The sequence below is a fragment of the Harpia harpyja genome, chromosome 20 (assembly GCF_026419915.1).
Source record: "Harpia harpyja isolate bHarHar1 chromosome 20, bHarHar1 primary haplotype, whole genome shotgun sequence".
Lineage (NCBI taxonomy): Eukaryota > Metazoa > Chordata > Aves > Accipitriformes > Accipitridae > Harpia > Harpia harpyja.
This window is the reverse complement of record NC_068959.1, coordinates 12,180,067-12,203,831: the sequence shown is the minus strand read 5'-3', so window position 1 is coordinate 12,203,831 and position 23,765 is coordinate 12,180,067. Positions and strand designations below refer to the sequence as shown.

General features: G+C 51.7%; 1 protein-coding gene across 5 annotated transcripts in view; it reads left to right on the top strand.

Moving 5' to 3' along the window:
- The window catches only part of SH3PXD2B (SH3 and PX domains 2B), a 79,512-nt gene continuing 55,747 nt past the window's right edge, over positions 1–23,765 (top strand). For all 5 annotated transcript variants that reach the window (XM_052816487.1, XM_052816486.1, XM_052816484.1 and 2 more), the window contains exons 1-2: positions 1–189; positions 13,054–13,134. In XM_052816487.1, coding sequence (XP_052672447.1) covers positions 118–189; positions 13,054–13,134 — 153 coding nt within the window. In that variant the 5' untranslated portion in view covers positions 1–117. The remainder of the gene's footprint in view (positions 190–13,053; positions 13,135–23,765) is intronic.

The following is a 23,765-nucleotide window of genomic DNA, read 5'->3' as shown; positions in this document are numbered from 1 at the left end:
TGGGCTCGGCGCGGCGCTGCAGGCTCCGGTCCCGGCTGCGTGCGCCAGTGCCTCCCCCAGCGCCGCCGCTCCCCGCTTCGCCGCTGGCGCCGGGCTGCGAGGGGCAGAGGCAGAGGCATGCCCAGGCGGAGCATCGCGGAGGTGAAGGTGCTGGACGTGCAGAAGCGACGCATCCCCAACAAGCACTATGTGAGTGGCCCGGCTCGGCTCGGCTCGGCTCGGGACGACCCGCTTCGCTCCGCTCTGTCGCGCCGGGCCCTGGGCAAACAAAGGCCGGGCGCTGCCGGCCCACCCCCCCCACCCCACCCCCGCGGCCCCGCTCCCCCGCGGCTGCCCCGGCGGCGGGCAGCGGCCGCGGAGACCCGGCCCTGGGGCGGGCGGGAGGGAGGAGGAGGAGGAGGAGGAGCGGGGCAGCGCTGCCGGTCTGCCGCTCCCACCCCCGGCGACTCTCGTGGGGGTCACCCGGTGCCCCATCCCGCTGGCGGGGGGGGATGCGCTGCCTCTTCCCCCCCCCAGACCCCCGCTACCGGGGGAGGCGGGCAGGGACATCGCTGCGCTGGGGCGGGGGGGGGGGGGCAGCGCCGGTGGTGGCCCCGTGCGGGACCCGCCGGGAGGTGCCCGTGAATAGCCGCGGGCGGGATTTTGCTGGAGGGGCTCCCAGGGCAGCAGGCACCCGGGAGGAGGAGGCGTCTCCGGGGCACCACCGAGAAGTGCCTCTGCTTTAGTGAGGGAGCAGCGTTTGGCAGAGGGGCTCTGAAACCTGTTGGCTGCAGAGTCCGGGGTCAAGGGACCACCCGGCTCCTTCCTTCTGCGCCTGGGACAGTGCCGCCGTCCCTGTGAGGTGTTCCCTCCTGTCCCCTGCACCCCTTCTGGGTGAGCCGCCCAGGGAGCGTGTTCCTGCATGCTCCAGGGCATCTTCCAAACTGTTGTGGGTTTGTCTGTTTTTTGAAGGGGTTGGGTTTCTTCTTTTTTATTATTATTATTATTTAAACTTTGGTGTGCTTCCAGGCATCCGTGGAGACCTTGGGGGTGAATCCTGGCAACGACCTTAAAACAAAGACCAAAACGTTCTCCCCGCCCCATTCGCCTCAGATAAGGGTGACCCAGTGACATGCTGTTCATGGCACATTTGAGTTGTGAGGATGTGGTGTTCGCTCTGGCTGGAGCGTGTCGTGTCAGCAGAGCCAGGCTCCCTGAGCTCTCGGGAGATCAGGGGCTTCTCCAGGTCACCCTGGCTGGCTTGTGGCTGTGAGCAACAGTCAGAGGAAAGCAGAGGGCAGGCCAGCTCTAGCCAGGATGGAGGGGAGGGTAAAGGGGGTCTGTTACCCCCTCCTCACATCCAGGGATGTGATGTGGCTGCTGCTGCCCAACCTGTTATCGCCCCTTCTTCCTCTCCTGCCCTGATTGTGGCTTTATCGGTCCTGGCTGAGCCTGGCCCCAGCTCCAGATGTGCCCCCCTTCCTGCCGTGTCCATCCCAGACTTACTCATCGTAGCTTGGTTATGCATCCAATCTGGAGGAGCGTGTACGTGAGGAGGTTTGCTGAGCTGCACACGCTTCTGTTTGTCTTGGCGGATCTGTTGCACCGCCGTCAGGTCCTGTAACACGGCTGGGACGGGGTCGCCTGTGGCTGCTCCTCCGCTCTCCCTTCAGGCATTCTTGTTCCCTTGCTGGGGCTTGGGGCTCCGCACACCCCACAGGACCTGTGTCCCCATGGCTGGGACGTGCATCCGAAGTGCTGGATGCCATCTGTTTTGGGCACTGTCCCTGCTCACCCTCCACCCACAGGGATGAGGTGGGTGGAGTTGGGCATAGCACAAATAATCCCTGTGAGGCTAGAAAACCAGGACAGAGGTATTTTCTGAAAAGAGGAGATGTATGGTGGGGTAGCTGGGTGGGGGCACTGGAACAGAAGCTCCCAGGGCGGTAGGAGAAGGTGGCTGCATGCAGCTCATGACAGTCAGCTGTGCAGCCCAGCCGCTCGGCCGCCCGCTCCCTCCTCAACCGGTGGCTCGAGTCCTTTGCCTCTAACCTTTCCCTGTACTTGTCTTGGACCGAAACCTGGCAGCACAAGCCAGAGCGGCTCGCGGTGGGGCTGAGCCCAGGGAGGGGCAGGCAACTTGCAGGCAGCAGCCTCCCCAGGGCAGCGCTGGAGCAAATGGGAGTGCTCACCTTATTTGAGGGAATCGATAGGAACTAGGCAGATTCTCAAAGCCAGTTAATTATATGGAATCAAAACCTTTTTTTCTTTTTTTTTTCTTCCTTCTCCTGCAAAGAGAGGGAGAGGAGGGGCAGCAAATCGCGGCTGAGTCATCTTACTTTAGACTATCTACTGGCACGCTGCAAATCTGAGGCAACCACAAAGTGTATGTGTTAAACCTTTGCTCTCTGGTTTCTCATTGCTGAGCATAAATGTGCTCTTCTCCATCCCCTGAGGCAGCCACTCGCTGTCCCCGGGGAGGCTGGAGGAGCACGCCGGCTTTTCTTCCCATTGCCTCTGCACTGGCCTGACCGGCGAGTGACCCGTACTGCTCGGGCTCGGCCTACCCTCTGCATCGGCGAGAGGCTTTTCTTTGCCGGACAAAGGTGCAGTTGTGTTGGCTGCAGTGAGGCTGCAGCAGAAAATCGTGAATTCCAGTTTCCCAGAAAAGTGAGATCAAACCACTGTTTCAAAGTCCTTATTGATGACTGTGATGGGGAGGGGCTGTAGGAAAGGCCAGCTCTATTCAGGCCAGCATGGTTTGCTCATCACCCTGGTAATCAATACAAAAAGAGTTGTGTTGCCCAAGACAAAAACTTGTGCTTTTTTGGATCTCTGATTTGAAGCAGGAGACACAATATTCCCCCAAACTGTGGGGCTTGGGCTGGGCAAGGACCCAGCAAGGTGCCGGGAAGGGTTTGGGTAGCCAGGTGCCAGCTTGAATGTGTGCTGAGCTGAGTGTTGGGATTTAACTGGGGACCCAAACGCAGCCTTATGCCCTCGAATGTGTGCCTGTGAATGGCCCTGCCTCAAATCCCAGTGCAAGGGAGCATCAGTCCGGTGTGCTGCTGTCTCCTTGATTCTCACCGTATGACTGATGGCTGCACTCCCCTGGAAGGATACGCCAGGACAACAGTGTGCTTGTCCGAACTCCTGTCTGTCTTCCTTACCCTGGTGACAGCCTGGTACCTGACCTGAGGGTGGGAGGAGCTGGATGGGTTATTCAAAGGAAGCTCAGGTGTGTTCAGGGGCATTTGGGGGACAGGAGAAATGGCAATGGCCTCTTGACTGCTCTCCTCCTTAGTGAGACGTTAAACCCTTTGGTGGGTACTGCAGTGAGCACCACTACAGGGGTTAGGCTAAATTGCAATTAGCAGGGCTCTTCTCCCCTTGCGTGCTTTTCTCCTTGCGGTCAGCCTCGTGCTTCTGGAAGGCTCTTGCTGCCATGGTGTTGGCATGGTGCAAGGCCAACATATCTGCTCCCGTTCTTGTCAAACCAACTCCACTCACACATGTGGAAGGGCCAAGAGGGGAAGGATAACTGAACTGCTTGCCCTGAGCGATAGGAGCCTTGAATTTGCTCTGCCGGCTGTGAAACCGTATCATGCTGTGTTGCGGTGGCACCTCTCCTGGGCTGCTAACCCCAGCTGCTTCAACTGCACTTGTGCTGCTTGTGTCTTCAAGTTTTTTCATGGGCAGTACCTGGAAGGGGCAGTGAGAAATGATCTTTTTGCAGGTGTTTGTTGCAGGATGCACTGCTCTGATCCTGTCGAGAGAGAACAACCCAGCTCAGGATCTCAGCAGCCTCTTGTCCAAGTGAAGAAGGGGACTCCCATCCTTCAGGCAGTGGCTGAAGGGTCACCCTGCAGTGACATTTCCCATACAATCCTACGTTAAGTGATTACAGCTCATGCCCCTCAGGGATGCTGCTGGCGAGGGCTTCAGGGCCATACTGCAAATCTGAAAAGGCAAAGTCCAAGAGCAAAGTTTAAAAATAATCATTCTGGGCGACAGAGTAGCAGACTGTCATTTCTATGGTCTGGCCAAGTCTCAAGTTCTGATAAATGAATGTTTATTCAGAAAAGACCCAAAACAAAGCCATAGTTGAAACGGACTAAATTTTCCTTTAAAGGACTTTACACAGGATCTTTTTATAGTTTTGTGTTTGTTATTCTCTAGTAGAAGCCCTAAAAATAAAGGTTTTCCCTACTAAATCCAGATTTTGGTTGGTTTTTTGCCCCTAGGCAAGCTTCAGGACCTTTCATTTTAATACAGCTGCAATTTGTGTGTGTTGTTCTATGTGTTAATAACGATGCCATTGAATCGCACCTTCATTTCTACAACCTGTCCACCAAGAACATTTCCATAGTTCATATAGTTTTAAATGGTTGCTCTAGAGCACAAAACAAAATTGTATATATATGTCCGACAGGAAAGAGAGAGCAGCGTGCTCTTTGGTTGTGTTAGTTTATTGGGAAACTTGGACTATGCTCTTGCAGGACTTCCTTTCCCAGCCTCCATGCACACATGTATCACTTTGAAAAAGGGAAATTTAAACAAAGTGTGCAGCATATATTTATTCTGCAAGCTCAGTTAACAAGATTGCAAACTTTAAACAAGGTGAATACCCATGCGTTTGAACCACCTCATTTGTGGCAGCTGCATTGCAAAAGTAATTAACAACGCATGTTGGAATCTGGTGCCTAGTTGATAGCATCTATAGATATTTTAAAACAAGTTTGATGAAAACCACCTTCAAAAAGTAAGTGTGTTACATTTTTGATGTGGAATTTGTGACGTGATGGTAGGTGTCTTTTCTGCTCCTGTTCCTTGTAGTGGTGAGGCCGTTCGTGGTTTCCTTTGTTGTCCAACCCAATCCCATTGCTTATCTGGAATTCATTACGGAACATTCAGAGAAGAGTGCTCGAATGGCAAGAGGATGAGAGCTGCTGATCTGCAGATTCAGTGGTTCTTCAGTGCCCTATACGTATAGAGGAGAAGATGTCTTCTGAAGAATGTGTCCCCCGTGGACCTGTGTGTCATGGTCCCCTGGTCCTGACTTGCCCAGCTGGAGCAGAGCTCTGTGGGGACCTGGCACAGGATCACCTCGTACAGCTGCGTTATTTCTGCCGTTGTGAATCATACCGGTTGCTTGGCTTAAAAAGGGCATTAGGGGATGACTCCCCCTGTGCTATGCTCTCTGGGGAGGGTGACCGTGCTCTTGGTATGGTGGGAATGTCCTGTGGGGAACTGAAGGAGCTGGGTGCGTTTAGACTGAGGGAGCAGGAGGTTAAAATGAATAGTGTGAAATCTATGCAGGGGCCGTTAACTAAACTAGGAATGAAACAGAGCAAAAGCAAAACCAGAATGTATGAAGCAAGGCCGAACCCAGGAAGCTGGAGTCTCTGCCGCAGCGAGGAGTTTCTGAGTATCGGTGGCCTCAAGAGGTTTGGGGGCTTTCTCAGCATCCTTAGTGATGTTTTGCTGCTGTACCCTGTGGTTCTGCTGTATCTCATCCCGCTTCCTGTCAGCTGGCTGACGCTCTCCTGCTCGAGGCGGGCCACAGGCAGGGCGTTTGGGGCCTGTAGCCGGTCAAAATTTGGACCCGTCCTTGTGCCTGGCCCTGCTCGGCTGCACAGCATTACAGAGCTGACCGATCCTTCCTTCCCCCTCGCCTCTCGAGAGTTGGAGCTTAAGGGAGCGCTGTTGGCTTTGTGGATGAAAACCGACACTCGAACGCAAACTCTCCTTTGTTTTTCTTCCCCAGTCACGTTACTTCAGGCTGTTGAAAACCTCGAATGTCGCACTTCAGTGGAAGGGCCAAATCCTGCCTGGCACACGGCCACTGAGGTGGATGCAGCTCTGTGTGGTAGGCTGGTGCTCATACTCCATTCCAGCAGTGAACTTCAGCACCCAGGCCATCCACCGCCTCTGCCTGCTCGGAGGTCTGGTGCCCTTGATCCCTCTCAGCTTTGCTTTGGAGGGCATCTCTATCTTCTGGCTGTTTCACGTAGCAGTGGGAAATAGGAAACAAATGAATCCATACGTTTGATCTTCAGTGTGACTCAGAGCAAACAAGCGGGTATGCGTGTTGTACGACTGAGGGGTCTGCACTGTGCCTGAGTGGGGCTCCATGGGTTGTCCTTGGGCTTCCCGTGCTTTGCGTAACCCCATGCACGTGCACTTTTCATCTTGGCAGCTTTGGCTGAGTGCTCAGGCGAGCAGAGTGGGAAGAGCTGTCACTCGCTGGGATTTTAGGGAGGGTACAGTCGAAGGGATGAATTGGAGCGAGGGGAGGTGGCTGCTTTGTAGTCCTGGGTGCATGGGCAGTTTAGTTTGGGTTATTTGCTGTGCCTGTCCTTTGCTGCCTGCAACCCCGTTACCCAGCTCCTCCCTGCAGCAATGACTTGTTGCTTCTGCCTTTCTCTTCTGCTAGACCAGAGGGACCGCAGCAGCATCCCTGACGCCCTGCGGTTACCACTGGGATCGCTTCTCCGTGACTTTCCCAGTGTCGTCTGAACTGGCACAACCCCTGTCCACAGAGCAGGAGCAAGGGGGTGGCAAGGTGTCCAGGGATGGAGCAGGGGGCTGGCTGTCCCTCTCCCACTCCAAGCTTTGGTGTCCCACAGCGCAAGAGCCCCGCACTCCCCTCCCCAGCCCTGCACGCCTGCGGTGGCGAAGGCTGGTGGAGAGGGGCCAAGCACAGCAGCTCGCCGCCAAGAACTTTCTTTGTTTCCAGCCACCTCCCTCCTTTTTTTTCTTTTCCTCTTACAATTTCCCACTCCCTTCTCTATATTAAACCCCACTCTGGTTTGGCTTGATCCCTCAGCTGCTTCGGTTTCTCTGCCCCTTTGAATTTCTCGGCGCTCCTTTCTCGCGGCAGCTGCCGAAGCCAGGGTACAAGGCTCTCACATTGCTTCCCCATGTTTTGGGGTGTGGGGAAGTGCGTGTGGAATAGAGAGGCTGATGCTTTTTCCCCTCTACTGGCGAAAGATGCTTTAAATATCTGGAGTTTTCCACAGAGAGGTTTATTGTGCGTAGTCTCCCTGGACCCGAGACCACACAGGCTCAAACCCATTGGAAACAGCTCTGCAGACAGCTCTGCCTCTGCTGGAGGCTGTTATGTCTGGCTTTGCTGTAGGAGCTCTGCTGAGTGGCTGGGGACCTACGCTGATGCCCAGCGGTGGCGGGTGGGCAGAGCTGCGTGTCCCTGCAGCCCCGTGGAGGTGTCTTTCCAAGCGACCGTGGCATTGCTTTCCGCCCTGCCGTTGTTCACCTGCCTCTGCATGGAAATGGGAGCGTCTCGGTGCGTGGGAGCTCTGGGCACGGGGACGCTTCGGGCCGAGGAAGCGCCGGGATTGCTGCAGAGCGACCCAGGGAGGGCTGCGCTGTGCCTGGGAGGGCTGCGGGGGGCTGGGGTAGGTGGATAGTGCTGAGCTCGGGGTGGACTTGCTGCCTCGTTCAGCCGTGTGCTGGGTGCCAGGCAGAGAGCTCACAGGCCAGCCAGGAGCTGCCCTCTCCCCAAAGCCTTACTTGTGCGCTTTATGTGTGCCCTCCACCCCCCCACCAGGATGCCTTGCAAGTCTCCTTGGAAAACTTGGGAAAATTCCTCCTGTGGGAGGAAAGAGGCCAAAACTGTAGCTCTAGGTTTTCCTGCAACTTCAGTCTGCCTTCTTCCTACTCAAACTTAAGCAGCCCAGGCTGCTTCCCAGGTTGTGTTTTGTGCATGTCCGGAGTGTGTTTATGCAAGGAGTCCAGAAGCGATTCTTCTAGGAGGTCACATAGCCTCATGTTTCAAGAACGGGAAACTGTTTCTGGTTTGGTTTTTTTTTTTTTTTTTTAGTATCTGTTCTTAATTCCATTGCCTCAAGTCAGCTGCTTGAATCATCTCCTCTCTCTAGCCATGTTGTTGCATGGGACAATGTGCCTCTTGGGGAAGGTACAAGACTGAGGGCTTTTGAAGGACTCCAGAGTCCTCGGTCCCTTTGAGTGGTGGAAGTCACCAGGAGCCATTGCTATCTGCAGCACCGTGGCTCTTTATCAGTCCCTGGAAAAATACTTCTGAGGTCTGACAGCTCCCAGGGCTCATGCTTGCTACTTTGTTTCTTCAAGAGGAAAAAAAAAAAAAAAAAAAAAAATTAAATCTCTGGCTGCCCTTTCAGATAGAGATAATTTGCGCTGGCTTCTCGTCCCCTCTGTTCTCGTGTTCTAGTCCGTGCAACTTCGACCACTCTGGATGTGTGTCTGAGCTGGCTCCTTTGGCCTCCCTGCTCTTCTGGTGATGCCCGATGCTGGAGCTCGCTCCCCGCCTGGGTTGCTATCCTGCCCAGGAGGAATGTCCCAGATCTCCCTCTGGCATTTGCCCGCTGCTAGTTGCCAGCGTGTTTCCCCCAGGGCTGCAGAGCCCTCACTGCCACGTGAGCTGACTGGCAGCTCTCGTTGACAGCTCTGTTACGGTTGGCCAGGTGCCATTTGCATTTCTTTTAGCAACCTGTCATTTTTTGACAGTTTCCTTACGAAGGTTTTAGGTCCCACTTTCCACTGGCCCATTCTCCCTCCGAGCTGCCTCTCCAGAGATGCGGTGGCAGGCACGGGGTCATGCCGGAGGGACACCACGGGGACCGAGCTCGTGATGCCAGGCCAGGCAGGCTGCAAGATCCCCTGTGCCATTTTCCATCTGTATATTTCCGTTTGGGGCACTTGGTTTCTAACGCAACCAAGGAGAATCTTGGGCAGCGGTGGTCCTGATAGTAAACTTCTCAACTGGTAATATTTAAGTAGTTGGTATGTGACCAATTACTTGTAATGTAGGGAGTTTCAGGAGCCCAGGGAGTTTTGGAGCCCAGTCCTCACGGTGTCTGTCAGCGTTCAGCCTTTTGCAGGTTTCCATTTTCTGTGAAGGATCTGATCCATTTCTGCCCTCCGAGGGACAGGAGTGTGGAGAGCGTTTGGCATTAATGTGAAGTGCTCCTCTCCTCCGGCATTAAACAAGATCTACCTGCACCTCCAAAACTGTCCCTGTGGCCTCTCTACCTCCCCAGGAGTGGAGGGCAGGTCTTGTCTTCTTGCTTTGGTCTTTGCTGAGGCTCTGACAAGGTTGTCCAACCAGAAACTCCTCCTGCTCCATAACATGGGCTTGCTGCAGCATGGGACCATGGTTTCATGGCACGAGGGCAGGGGAGCTGGCGGCTGGGAGAGGAGTGATGGGGGGCTGAGGGTGCATGCATGGGGCTCTTTTAATCCTGAAAGCAGGGGTTTGAGGGTATTCGAGTGACCCTGAAAGCTCTGTACCTCTCCTCTCGCCTTGCTCTTGTAGGACAAATGCCATGAGCTGTGTCTCAAGGATTTCAGAAGCGTGGGCATGAATTTCAGCTATGCTCCCCTGACCCGTGGCTGAAACGAAGCTAAGGAGGGTTCAGTCCCGGTGTTTTCTGCCTCTTCCAAAGCTCAGCTTGGCCCATTGCCTTCAGGCATCGGACCTAGCCGCGGGGTTTGACGTGACACACGTGCAGCAGCGTAGGCTGGAGCGGGGCAAGCGATGGAGGCTCTTGGGGTTGGGAGTGGGGCAGGGTAAGGTGTCCTTTCTGGAGGGAGGGAGGGGAGCCGCCGGTTCCTGGGTTTCACCGAGTCAGCTAGTTCCCCTCCATGGTGCAGACCCCGCCACTGGCCCGGGAAGGGCTTTACATATTTCGATAGCTCTGCCTGTTGGTTTTGGCCAGGGGCCCAGCCCACGTGATGGGGTTGCAAAGCCCCCCTCCTGGATCTGGCTGCCCGCCGCCTCCCTGCCATCTGCTCAGCTCTCCCCACCCCTTGAGGAAACGGTGGAGCGGGATCCGAGCGGCAGCATCCCCTCCGTTCCCAACGGTGCTCCCCGTGGGTACACGTCCCCGAGGCAGCGCCAGCTGCAGCCCCAGGAGATCTCCTCGCTCTTTCCATGGAAAAGGCCTGCTGGTGGTTTCTCTGTGTTATTTCTTTGAAGGACCGTAGAAATCGGAGCTGGAGAAGACCCATGAAATAACTGTTTCCACATGCCCTCACCCACACAGCCGGGCTGGGAAAAAGCCTGTCCTTGGAGCAGCCTCTGCAGGACCGAGGGTTGTTGGAGCGGGTAATGGGATGGCTCCTACCGGGACAAAATTGGGTTTGTTTGGGCTGCTACTTCATGGTGGCTGCTCCTGGCAGGACATGGTGCAGTGCCAGGCCAGGAGGGCAAACTTCAGACCAAGTGCAATGTTTTCAAAACTGTCTTAATCATTGAAAGTGTCTTCCAAAAGCACCTGAGAAAGGGATGTGTGGGTGGCTGTAGGAGCTCGGTGCCTCATCATCTCCAGTCCCTGTGAAAACCATCTCTGGGTGGCTGACTGCACTGTTCATACCTTTCAAAATCCGCACTTTTGTTGTTAGTTGAGGAGAGCACCTGAGTTATGTTTTCTGGTGTCTTTTTTATCCCTAGGACAGCAGGGACTGGATTAGTTATTGTCAGAGACCAAGATCTGTGATGGTTTTGGCCAACAGAATACCTCAGTGGTATGGGGCTGTCAGAGTGAAGGACAAGGAATATTCACAAGGAGAGAGGAAGCCGGCTTTACTGAGACAGTGTTTTTACAGATGCTGAGGAGCTCCCGTTCCTGTGGGCTTCCCCATCTTTTCTGCTTTCCACAAGTAGGTGAGGAGATACCCCTGGAGACCTTTCTGCTGTTCAAATGGGATGTGCAAGAAACAGTTTTCCAGACTCCTGGGAGATCTGCTTTTCAGCAAAATGGGAGTGAGCTCATCGGTTGGGAGAAATGCTCCTTCTCTCAATTGCAAAGGGTATAATAAAGTGTGGTGTGCCCTCAAATCTCATGGCTTTATTACCCTTAGGAGCTCTGAATTCATTTTTGCTTGAGCAAATCCACATCCTGATTAAAATCCCAGTCTAATAAGCTGTTGACTCCAAATAAAGGCAGGATAGGAATAAACAATGAAGAAAAGTTGGCTTTTCCTCCTGCCCCAGTGGAAGGCTTTCTCCAGGCAGGCAGCCAGCAGTGATATAACCCCGTAAAGTGTTGTAGACTGGTAAGAAAGCTAGGATATCAGCTGAGCTTCCAACCAAAATGAGCTCATGCTGGCCTGCCAGCAAGTCCTGGGGTGAGGGTAAAGGCAGCTTGGATGCTTACTTAGCGTCAAGTTAACGCTTAGTTTGCTGATGGTATGGTGGCAACTGTAGAGATGCTGTCAGATACTTCAGAGGTCACATCATGCAACTTTACCAGTTTTCATTGCAAACTGTGGTCAGCCAAACTGTCCCTGACCTGCTGAAGTCTAGAAGCATGTTCTTGAATGAGTATTGCGCCTAACCCAATGCAGAGCACTTGTCAAGCCACGTTTGTTGGTAAGTAAGCACAGTGTCTGGGCCTCCCTTGTAGCAAATCATGGTCCATCCAGGTCTCCACAGCTGTTTCCTTGTGTTAATATGCAGAAAGCGCAGGTCCTTCGGCTCAGAAAAAGAATTTGTGAATGAAAGGAGAGGATTGTGGTTAGCTGAATAAGGCCTGTGAGGCGATGCTGAGCAATTCAGATTTTGTCTGGGAGAGGGTGGTGGTGCCTGTGACACCTGGCCAGCTCACTGCAAGTCAGCAAACCAGTCGCAGCTGTGTTTGGGCTGATCATCTGGTTTAAGAAAAGTGGTCATTGAACTGCTGTGTTGAAAGTACTGAAGTTCGTTATTTTAGCAGTAAGAATTTGCTTCATCTCGCTGCCTCTTTTTCTGTCTTCATTTGGAAGTGATTCTGCTGCGAAGAGTTTGTGGTTCCTCAGGAGTCTCCTCACCTTGGTAGGTCATGCTGCATCAGCTGTCTGAGCAGCAGAGTGAGATTTCAATTAGATTTTTAGTACAGCATTCAGGTTTGATGAGCTCAAATAATTTAGTGTTGTGCTGTCCATTTGAGTCTCCTGGTGTTTGAGTTTCAATATTGGGCTGGGATGTTGGTCACATTCCAGCATCTGGAAAAAAGTGCGTCTCTGTGGGAAACCTTGTGGAACTCTCGAGAGATTCTGTTTTAAATACCAAAACATCAGCATCCTAAGAGCCTTCATGCTTCATTATGTTAAATGGAGTTCTAGCAGGTCTGTTCACATGAGCTTCTGAAAGTTTTGTTCCTGCTTCAGTGAAACGATACTGGAATTTGTGGTGGAAATAAGCAGGACATGAGAGTTAGAAGAAAAAATGAATATGCCCTCGTTCTGCTTAGTCAATCTGTTATCAATTAGTGAAGGCTGAGGTTTGCATCACTTGAGTGTTACGCTGGCATCTCATCAAGGGTTATCTTTGGTTTCTGTGAGCAACAAGCGAGGACATCAGATAAGTAATTGCCCAATTCTGTTATTTGCTTGTTGTTTTTCATAGAAGAATAAAAAAAGGGGTGGGTTGGTTGTTTTTTGCATTCATCACCAGTAAAAGCTTGGTCATATGGTCTGTGAATAACCTGCAATTACTAGGACTGATTGTGTGGCATTTTAAGGAACAGGAGGGTAATTTGCACCCCAGCAAATTTAAGTAAACAGAACCTCAGAGCTGCTTGTGGAAGAACAGATGGAGTTTTGAACCTTGTGGGTTTGAGTTCTTGGAAGCCCCAGCCCTGGGACCCAGGCTGGTGGTGGTGCACGGTGCGGCACACTGCGGGTTGCAGTTTTGGGATCTTGACATCAAACTTGATGCTGCAGCCATAGATGGGGTAGCCAAGGCACAGTTATTAACTCATAATACTGTGTCTGTGTTTGGAGAGACTTTAACTGTCTTTTTACACAGAATTGCCCTTTCACATTTGATGTATGCCCCTATTTAGGGATAGGGAGCTGTCTTAGTTCACAACTATCAATAAGCATGTAGTGCACAGTTAAGTTGCAGCAGTGGAGCTTAATAATTTAATCTTACATATTTTCTAGTATTGCTGAAATGACTTTAAGTGGTCCCATGAACTTCCCTGATCGATGCTCAGCTGTGGCGGCTGCATTGGCAGCTTTAGCAGCATTTGGGTTGTGGTGCAGGTTGTTGGGTCATTCATCTCTGATTTCTTCCTCTGTTCCCTACAGGTGTACATTATCAAAGTCACCTGGTCCAATGGGTCCACAGAAGTCATATACCGACGGTACAGCAAGTTCTTTGACCTGCAGGTAAGCATTTTGCCAGTTTTGGGGGTTTTGACTTCAGAGGGTCGAAAGCTGTGGTCAGTTGAGAAGTGTGGTTTCTGCCTTACGCTAAGCATGCCTTTTGTAATGTACCAGAAAATGTTTTGATTTGAGGAAGTTTAAACACAATTTTGGACATCCTTGAGAAAGCAAGAACAAACAACCTCAAAAGCTGGACTCTTTACTCCAGTGCCTCTTGCATATCGGTGGGAACACCCTGGGTCTTTTGCTTGTCCCAGTGTTAAAGTTCTGCTGTCACTCCCTAGACTAAATGCATGTAGGGCTGCATAGGTGTGTTTGAATTCCTGCAACAGAAATCTGTGCAAGTGGTGGGGTTTTCGTTCGGGTTTTTTGTTTGCTTTGGGGGGGGAATTTTGTTAAAGTTGGGCCCAAATTCCATTCCTGCGGAGCTAATACCATGCCTTTCCCAGCTGCTATCACAGCAAAACAGGGTTGCTGCTGAAAAGTGCTGATTCCCTGTGTCCATGTCTTGCTGGCTGGCATTTCAGGGAGCAGGCGCTGGGGATATGCCCACTGCCCGGTGCAGAGCACGCCAGCCTGGAGGGCAGCTGACAGCAGCTGCTTTAGCAATTGCCTTCCTGGTGCAGGGGGGAGCCAGGAAGAAAATGGAGCCAGGAGGGAGGAAAGAGGCTGGAAATGCAATTGGGACAGGCTGAGTTGCAGAAAACTGAAGCCGGTGTTCTGGGCAAGCAGGCAAAGGGTGTTTTCCACCCCCTCCTTGGTGGAGATGAGCCAAGGGGTCTGGCTGAGCTTTATGAGCCAAAACACAAACTGAGCTGCTGGAACAGGCTCTGTGCAGATGAGAAAGGAAAATGCATGAAGTGATCTGTGGACCAGCAGCAGCTGCCAGAAAAATCACTGGCATGTCCCTCCTGGCCTGTGCGCAGGACTCGGAGAGGAGCTGGGCACCCTCTGCCTCCAGCGACCTGCTCACGTGAAGTTGATCCTGGCTATACGCTTTATTTGAAAGGGTGCTGTGGTTGCCCGGGAACGAGGATGCCTTTCTTGAAATCGCTGCATCCAGACACAAATCCGCTGCTAAAATTACAGCGCATCTGGGCCTGCCCAGCGAAGCAAGCCCATGGGAATCCAGATGGCTTTCCCAGGTTCAGCTGGTCAGCTGGCTTCAGGTCAGCCTGTGAAGCCTGGGATTGTGCGAGACGGCTTCTCACATCGATGGTGCCCTGTCCCCTGCCCAACAAGGGACCTTCTGCAGAACGGTGGACGTGGCCAGGAGGGTGACCCTGTTGAGTAAGCCCTGGCCAGCCAGCGAGAGCCTGGCTTTGGCAAGACCCTGGGTGTCCCTACCCTGTCCCATGCTGCTGTCCTGCGGCATCATGCTGGGCTAGGTAAGGTAGGGTGGCACGGGCAGCTGCTGGTGCAGGCAGGGGTTAAGCTGTGTGCAGCTGCTTGTGTAACCAAGGAAATATTAAAGTAAATAAACAGGGAACAGCTGTTGGGCAGCAGCCAGGGCTGGAAGGAAATGGAGCTCAGCGCTTCCTTCTCCATAGCATCTCGTCTTCACTGGTACTCCAAGGTGGCAGCCAAGCTCACGCCATCGTTTGCTGCAAGGGGGGCACAGTCTTTTGGGGTTTACCAGTGATAAACCGGTGCCTCCAGCTGTGCTGTTTCCCTGGGCTGCCTTGCTCCTCGAGAGGAAGGACATGTAGGGAAATAGTGGTCATCCTTCCTCTCTTTCTCCCCTTTCATCTTGGCTGGAGCTATGCATGCTCCTAGGTAGAAAGCGTCATCACTGGAGGCTGGCTGGAGCCAGAGACTCAAACTGGCTCTGCAAAACATGCTGGGGCACCTTTAGAGACAGAGGTGTTTTTTATATATATCATGGTGCAGATGGGAAAGTCTAAAGCAAACATCTCCCCCCTTCCCTGCTCCCTGCAGCTTTTTCTTTAAAAAAAAAAAAAAAGAAAAAAAGTAACCACTCCTTTTTGGCTCTGTTGAAAGAATGAATGAAATTGTGGTTTTTCCCTTCCTTCCCCCTTATCGCACATGCTTCCTGGTGTCCTTATTTTAAACTTGTGGTGCAGTACAGTGGAAATTGGATTGAAAGGCGAGGAGTGAAACAGATCCTCTTAGCACAGTGGAAAAAAATGCTCTAGGTAGGCTTGGTAGCACTAACTGTTGCCGTTGCTGGAGGCCTTTATTATATGACTGTTGGATGATTCTATGCCAATTTTAGCTCTTTAGGCAGAAATTTTCCGTGCTGGAAATTATTCATGCCTCTGGTTATTTAAAAAAAAAAAAAAAAAAAACCAAACAAAACCAAAAACCAGCACCAAAAAACCCCACACAATAATTGATTGGCCACAATGGTTCAGCTGCTTCTGAAAACAAAGTAAGAAGGAAAAATATTTTCCCGGGTCCAGTTCTGATGATCTTTTTGATGTGTTGGAGGAAGAATTGGAAACTTGAGTCGCAGGTGATCCCTGTGTCAAGAATCTGTCTTTCATGTTATCCATTGAAAATCCATCCAAATTTATTCATACTTAGGACCTTGAGCAATCACAGTACATGCATGTTTGGGTAGAGATATTTGTTAATTTAATATCTATGTTCCCAGTGGTTCAGGCTGCACTTTCCACGCTCCTGCCAGAAGCCGAGCAGGGTTTTGTTTTTTCAATAGCAGCTCTGGCCATACTCGGGTGAAGGTTGGTGCACCTTCTTTTGCTGTCAGTGACCCTCCTGCTAAGCCCAGGCAGGAGGACGAGGAAGACATTTGATCCAAGTAGGAGAGAGAACTTCTTGGGGCAGGAGCGAGGGCTGGTAGGGGCTGACCCCCAGGCTGATGTGATGCTGCAGTTCAGAGCAGCCCAGGCACAGTCACATGAGTGGTTGGGGATTTTCTCCTGATGTTCCCTGAGGGGCCACAGCGGAATCGCTTGTCACCTTCCATTGTGGCCAAACAATTATTTTAGGAGTAGAGCCAAGTAAAACACATGCGCATTTACTACTGGCAGCCTCACCGGCTAGCCTGCTCCCACTGCAACCGGAGGGCAAAGTGTCCTGCCCTCCCCAGCCAGGCAGGAATGACACTCAAAACACAAACTGCCAACTCAGCCGAAACAGGAGTGAAGCCTGGAGTTCTCCCAGTGCTGGTCTCTGCCTCCGTCTGGATGCAGAGACATCAGACCAGCCACGTTCCCATACTGGAATGGGGAATGTCAAAAGCCACCTCGCTGGTCCCAGTAATGCCGCAGGCTGTGCTGTTATCAGCTGGGAGCGTTCAAGGTTTTGTCTGAATACTGTGAACTTCCACAGCTCTTCCCTTTGGCTGTCATTGATACCCGAGGCTGGCCCTCTTCTGCAGAAGGCCTGGTTTACAGCTCATTGCTGTAGCAGCCTTTCCAAGCACCACCCTGCTTTTCTCTTCCAAGGGTGGCAAGACCTCCTCTCTCTGCCTAATTACCTTTTTTCATTCTGTTGACCACACTGTGGGCCATCTGCTGTCAGGCAGGAGATTGTCGCCTCCTCTCTAAGGGCTGGTGACCGACACTCGTTCCCCAATTCAGCTCATGTGTCCCACCATGAGGCGCAGGCTGCTTCCTCCTGGTCCCAGACCAGCATTTTGAGCAGATGAAGTGGTGGCCCTCATCCCTGTGCGCAGGTCGTACCCTCTCCTGGTCTGGGGTCATCGCAGGAAGGCTCGGCGTATACCATGCCAGGTGGTGAAATTGGGAAGGGAGTGCTTAAGCCGAGGAATATCTTCACCTCCTATACACTCCTCATTGCAGGAGGAAACCTTCAGGGACCTGGGCAGTGCTCAGGAGCGTTTTTGCTGTGTAGATCCTCTGTGCTCAAGTTCCTACCACATCCCCTAGCTTTCTCCATAAATGTTTTTCGTCACACGGTGATTTACATAAGAGCAATTTTTTAGAGATTAAAAAACAAGCCTTAGATGAAATTGTAATTCTAAAGTTTGAAACCTCGGGTAACTGTATGATTTGTAGTAAATTTCTAACTACAAATACTAAACTCAGTTTTGCATGAATCTCTTGGCTGGAGGAATAATTCCCTTTGAATAGGATTGGGGCTCTTTCGTAACACTCAGTATGCCAGATGTGAGCTATTGGGAGCAGATGGATGCTGTTCCTAAGAAATAAAGGCAATAAAACTGATGCTTGCAAGGATGCCAGTTGTATTCTGGACACTAATTGGGGCTGGCAGGTACGCTGGAAATGTTAGCTGGCATGGAAGTTGGTAATCAGATATGTGAGTGGCTGTCTCTGGTGGACAGAGATAGAGCATCGGGGTCTTGCATGCCTGAGAGATGTTTCCAGCCGCGCCGATGGGGGAAGAGCTGTGCGGTGACTGCAGGGCTCCATTGGATCGCGTTGGATGCATCACTCGGGCAGAGGTTAACAAGTCTCTTGGAAGGATCCTCTTGAAACGATTGGCTGTAAGGCGTGACACTGTTGGTTAGAGAACAGATACTGGCTTGTATTTTGTGTTTTTTATGGAAACCCCCAAAAAGAAACATATTTTCCCCACTCTGTAATTATGAGCTCATCAGCCACGACGGTAGTCGTTTCAAGTCTTCATGTGACCAAGAGCCATTGTTGTCTCACTATGTTCCTAAAATGTCCTTACACCCAAACTCGACCCTTTTACACCTTTCCCGCTATTACCAGACCCCCGTGGTTTCCCCAGGGAGGAGCCCCGCTCCGTGTCCTCCTCTGCCTTTTGGCTGCAGCCATCCTCTACTTGACTAGGAGTCTTTGCTTGGCTCTTTTCAGTCTTGTCTTATTCTGCATCCTGAACAGCAAGGCTTGTGTCTCCACGGCTGGGAGCAGATCCGATCGGTCACAAAGTGAGCTGCTTGCAGGCCGTGATGGAGCTGAGCCTCAAACCTTGCCCTTGGAGCAGGCTTTGCTGTTCACGCTGTGTCCTGCCTTCTCACCACCGAAGCAGTAGCTTCTCCTCTGGCAGGCAGCTGCAAGCCCTTAAAAATCAAACTACCATTCAGGGGTGCCCTCCTTGGGGACAGGTTACCCCAGGGTTTTTCCCCTTGCAGTCAGAAACCTTTTCTTCAGTCCTTGTCCCAGCTGAAGGCTGTGGGAGAGGGTGATGCTGCATGGCTGCTCCTCTGCACAGAGGTTTAATTTTGAGCCAAGGGATGGAGACGTGACGTAGCCTGGAGTAAGTGTGCTTGCCATACGATTCAGAGACAGAAAAATTGAGAATGTTAAGCAACCTTAAAAATGGCTCTGGCTCTCTCCCCCACTCCTTTCTGCATGCGCATCGAGTGTGTTTCCCAGTCCTCTCGTTTGTCCATATGTTTAACAAATCTTTCAGGTTCTTAGCTGGAAACTTTCAGCTTTGACCCACCTGGAGCAATGTCATCTTGGAGAGAGTCCTGCAGCCCTCAGGCCAACAGCTTTGTGTGTAACACAAAAAAAAATAGGCTGTTGAAGTGGTGCCTACTTTTATGAGAAAATTGGCAAAAGGCAATGGTCTGTGCATGTTGTCTCAACGTGGAAGACAGATTAGCCCTTCTGGAGGGGGTTCTTCACCTGTTGTGTACACGCAGCCGCCAGGCAAAGATGGGGAGGGGGGAAAAGTCAGTATCTTAGTAATTCAGACTGTTTTTAAATGAAGCACTACATTAAAATGGGCTCAGAAGACACTAGCTGGCACACAGAGAAGAATTGTTCTCATCAGCCTGTTTCAGGCAGTTGGACTCTTGAAAAATTAAAATGAGCCTCGTGCGTTGCTTCCAGCACTGTGAGCCCCGTGCTTGCCTTCCTCTGCCTGCACTCCTCCTCCTCCTCCTCTGCTCTTTAAGCGGGGATCCTGGCAGGGCACATGGTTCACAAAGGTGAAGTAAGTGTTATCTTAATTCTCCAGATGTGGAAAGCAAGGGGCAGGCATGCCGAGTAATGTGTCCCGAACAGCACAAGGCTCCTTCAGGTGGGAACGCAAGCCGAGGCATCTTTTGGATTTCACCCCTCTTCTGGGTCACGTCTGATCCCGGCGGCCCCTTTCATGAAAAAGCCCCAAGGCAGCTCGGCTGTGCCGTGGCTGCAGGAGATGGATGTCTTTTTGTGTCCAGGGATTGTAAACAGGGCTCTTTCGATAGCTATTTTGTAACAGGAATCTTGTTTCAACACTTTGGGGGTTTCTTTTTTCTCCAGGGTTTATGGAGTTCAGCAAAATTCTGCGCAGTTGTGTGTGCAATGTACTTCGTGGTTTCACCCTGCCACAAAAATAAATCACCAGGATCTCGCTTTTAGACAGCTGGATCATGAAAGACAGGCCCTTGCGTGACCAAGGACAAGAAAAAACCCACAGCTTCCTACGGTGAGGTTCCTACTACAAAGCACCAGTGACTACTTTTTCCTCTGTGCCCAGACTGCACTGAGAGCTGTGAGCTTAAGCACCATATGCAGAAGTATAGAAATAGTGAATTGCCATAATCAAACTTGAGAGAAGAAACACTTTCCATTAAATAAGGAGTACTTCTGCCTGTAGAAGAAACAGCCAGTATTTTTCCAGCAGTGCAGCAAAGATCTTCATCATTCTCCTCTCTCCCTCCACAAAGAACACGTACAGTCCAATGCACTTCAGCCTAGTTAAAAGTTGGCTCCTTAATTTTTTCTCTCTCCAAATCTCTCCCATTTATAGCTTTCCAGCATTTGGCAGCTGGGAGCCAGCCCATTCCCGTGCGTGTTAGCGCCAAGGCAGGTCAGTAGAGTTATAATTGGCTCTAGCTGGCACCCTGACTAGCTGCTGCATTCTGTGCCTGGCAGCCGAGCGGGGCTGCGAGCTGCTGAACGTCGTGCCTGCCTCTGGGAAACGGCAGCCCATCCTCCCCGAGAGTCGGTGTTGGATGAAAGATCTCAGGGCCAGCATACACCTGGGGCGAGCGCGGCAGCACCAGGCAGTGTGTGTCTGCAGCGGAAATAATTTTCAGTTCTCGTAGCTAAAGCCTTTCTTGAGCAGCTGCTGGGAGTAGTGCTCGATGTTTTTTGGTTTGTTGCAAGCTGATGGCCAGTGTTTGCCCTTTCCCTGCGCTCCGAGCGTGCAGCTCCGCAGGCTGTGTCTGCACCCTCACCAGGTTTCTGCAATTCCCCCTCTTGGCTCCGGTGCAGTTTTGTTTCTTGCTGGTTTGCTGTGAGCCCCGAGGGCTCCTGCTCACCTCCTGGCTCTCATCTCCGTCTGCTCCCATCAGATGGTCCCTTCTTCTTCCCAGGCTCATCACCTGGCACTGCTGTGGTGGCCCTGTGGTGAAGGAGGGCTGGCTCCTGAGCCCATGCTCTGTTCATTCATCCCTGTTGGCACCCCTTGGTCTCCTTCTCTCTGGAAACTTGGCAGAGCAGCTGGCAGAGACCGCATTCGCAGCCTTTGCTTCTCAGCCCTGGGGGAAGTACGTCCCACGCGAAGCATCGCTTGGTGGGTGCGATCCAGAGGGGAGGCTGTGCTGAGTGTAACCTGTGGAGGAGACAGAAAGATGGGGAGGTTAAAAGTTTCAGCTCCTTGGGGACGGAGCAAAGATCTCTTGCTGACAATCTGGTGTGGTTTTATTTGGTGAGGCTTTCAGCAATGTGCTGCTTAAAAGTTGTCCTGTAACACAAGGCGAGGGGTTACACCCCTCTCCATGTCTCAGGGGTGAGCTAATGCCCTTCCACTCCTCTGCTACTTAATGAAAAAGCCCTGGAAATTCAGCTGCCCCGTTCCTGGGAGGGCTGAGCAGGATCTCCAGGAGGGCAGGAGCTCACTGGTGGCCCCTCTCCTGCCCGCTGCCCATGGGGGGCTGGTCCCTGGGGGGGTGCCCAGGGCTCCGCTGCAGGTGCCCACCCGGACCCGGTCGTGGCTGGGGGTTTTGATGGGGGTTTCATGGGTCTGGGCTGAAGCAAGCCCCAGTGACTCTGCCGTGCTCTTAATCAATCTAACGCAGCTCAGCTTTCTGGTGGAAAGACCTGCAATTTATACCATGTGGTAGCAGCCTTGGATCCGAAACGAACCAGTTTCAAGCTGACTGATGCTGCCTGGGGCGGAGCTGAGCATGGATAGCGGTAAATCAGTGTAAAGGAGTCTGTATCTCAAGAGTGCTGAATTTTTAGTAAAATGGCTAGGACCCGTTTATATTGCTAAATCCGGATGATGTAGTACAGACCATAGCATGCACCACACACATACCATGGGCATCTAAGAAGTGGAAGCATCTGTGCAGTTTTATGGTGAATGGGAGATGGAAATAAGAGCTGGGAGAGACAGAGGGAGATGGTGGATCTGGGCTTGTCCTGCCCGTGCAGAGGGAGGTGATAAAGCTGAAGGGACAACGTGTTTTTCCTCAGGCTTAATTTCTCACTTCTTTTCTGTGCCTTTCATTCGATTACATCAGGCTGTCACAGGTCTACCACAGTGCTGTAAATCACCACTCCCGCGCTGGCTGTTGAAAGCACTTTCGGTGAAGGATGTCTTGCAGTCTTGGAGTCCACTTGCAAAGTGAGGTGTGGGCTTCTGCAGTGATCCCCCTGGGGTCCCGGTGGGCCTGGGGACAAGTGAAGAATTTAACCGCTTGTTCTCCCTTCCCAGTGCTCTGCTCCATCCGGGAAGTGATGCTCCTTTCCTCTTACTTTCCTTGCATGGTTTTTTTATTTCTCTTCTCCTGTATGCTGTCTGCCCTGTAGCTTGCCTGGCTCCTCATTCCCATCCCCGGGATCCAGCACAGACTTTTCCTGGGTATGTTGCAGGCATCCTGTGAGAGGGACGAGGAAGGCAGGTCTGTGCCAGCTGCAGCAAGACTGCTCCGTTGGCTGGACTAGGGGAGACCTTGCGGGGAGAGAAGGATGGGTGTGCAGGATCTGCCCTTCCTCCATGATTCATGCCTTCCAGCCGGCCGGCAGCGGGGAGGGGGACCTCGTTAACCAGAAAATAGAGAGGGGAAAACGTGACGTGGTGCCAGCGGGTGAATGCTGTAGGGCTCTGGCAGCCATCCCGTCCCCTGCGTGGTGCCATGGTGACTGTGGTTTTCCTGCCAGCAGCTGAGGCTTTGCTTCTCCACCGCTGCGGGGGTGTTGCAGTGCAGCTGGATGCATGGCATCCCTTCTGCTCATCTTCCCATTGCCTCGTGGCTCCCATACACCCTTGGGCGGTGAGGTGCTGCTCTACACCCTGTTTTATGGTAACTTTTATATTCTGGTATTAGCTAGGATTGCAACGTGAGCCATAACCTACGTGAAAAATGGTCTCCTTTATGATCCGGCAGCATGAGGAGAGCCAGCTTTTTCCCTGTCTTAATTTCACCTCCCTGAGCTTTTCTGCCTTACTGGTAGCATATCTTGAGGCCTTTGCAGTAGGGGTGAGTCACTGAGTAGTGAATTATAAATGATGTTTATGACTGTCTTTACATGGCAGCATGGAAATTAGATCTTGGAGATTAGGTTTGGGAGTTGTAATTAAGGTTGGTGAATTTATTGTTTTAATACTGCCTTTGATAGAATATTAGGGTTTGGGCAAGAAAAAGCTTTCGTTTGAATCTCATCTTTCAGTGCTGATACCATATTAAATTAACCAAACCAGGTATTTTTTAATATGCAAGGTGCTGTTGTGCACCTTATGGACAATTCCTTGTGCTCCGGTTTTCCTCTGCAAGCTCAGCTTACTGATCATTTACCATCAACTGTGGTCTTGACCTTTTCAGAGAGGAAGAAGATATTTTGTTGTAGCAGACTTTGAGAAATGCCTCCCTCGGCGAGTGGTATGGGACCCCTCTGAGACTGATCCCCCCCTCCCCAAGCTGGCAGCAAAGCAGCCCATGTACCTGTGAGCTTGGAGTGGCTCTGGGAGGGCCAGGAATGAGGAGGAGGAGGGTGGAGGTGAGACCTCTCCCTGTCTTGTGCTGCAGGCAAAAGTTCAGTTGGTTCAACTATATTGTGCAACTTCACTCTTGAGTAGGTGGACAGCTTGCCCCAGGCACTGCAGAGCTGTCCTGATGACTGTTGGTGGGGGCTGGCTGAAGTGTTCAGCCTCGCAGAGTGCAACTCCCATTTTGGGCTTTTTTTGTGTTTTTTTTTCTTTTAGGAAAAAATATTGCTGAGAAATGGAGGAAATTTTGTTTTTTTGAAAATTAAGTTGTGGGTCTTCCTCCATATCTGAGAATTTCTGCCTGTAGAGCTGCAGCTGGCAGCAGGCATTGCCCCCTCTCCTGCCCCCGGGGAGCACTGGAGTGTGGAAACTGCCAGCACTTCTGGTAGGAGCCCAAAATCTTGGAGTTCTCGCCCAATCTCAGTGAACAGAAAGTTGCAATCCCGTATTTTTTAACTGCATGCATACATGCTGAAAATGGCTGAGGAAATGGCCACTGAAGAAGGCTTTGTGTCGGACATGCAGAGTGCCAAGCCAGCTGGGAAGCTATGCAGCTCTGCAAAATGGTGAGGTTTCTTCCTACTACGTTGGGAGGAAAGTTAGTGTTTAAATTTTAGCAAGGTAAGAATCTCAGTTCAGTATGTGTAAAACGTTCTCTTGGTTTTTCAGTATTAATTTTTTTAAAAAAAAGCTTTCCCCTTGATGAGTCACTTAAAACATAAAGAAAATAATTTTAATTTTAGCGATTAGGTTTTACCGTTCAGATTGCA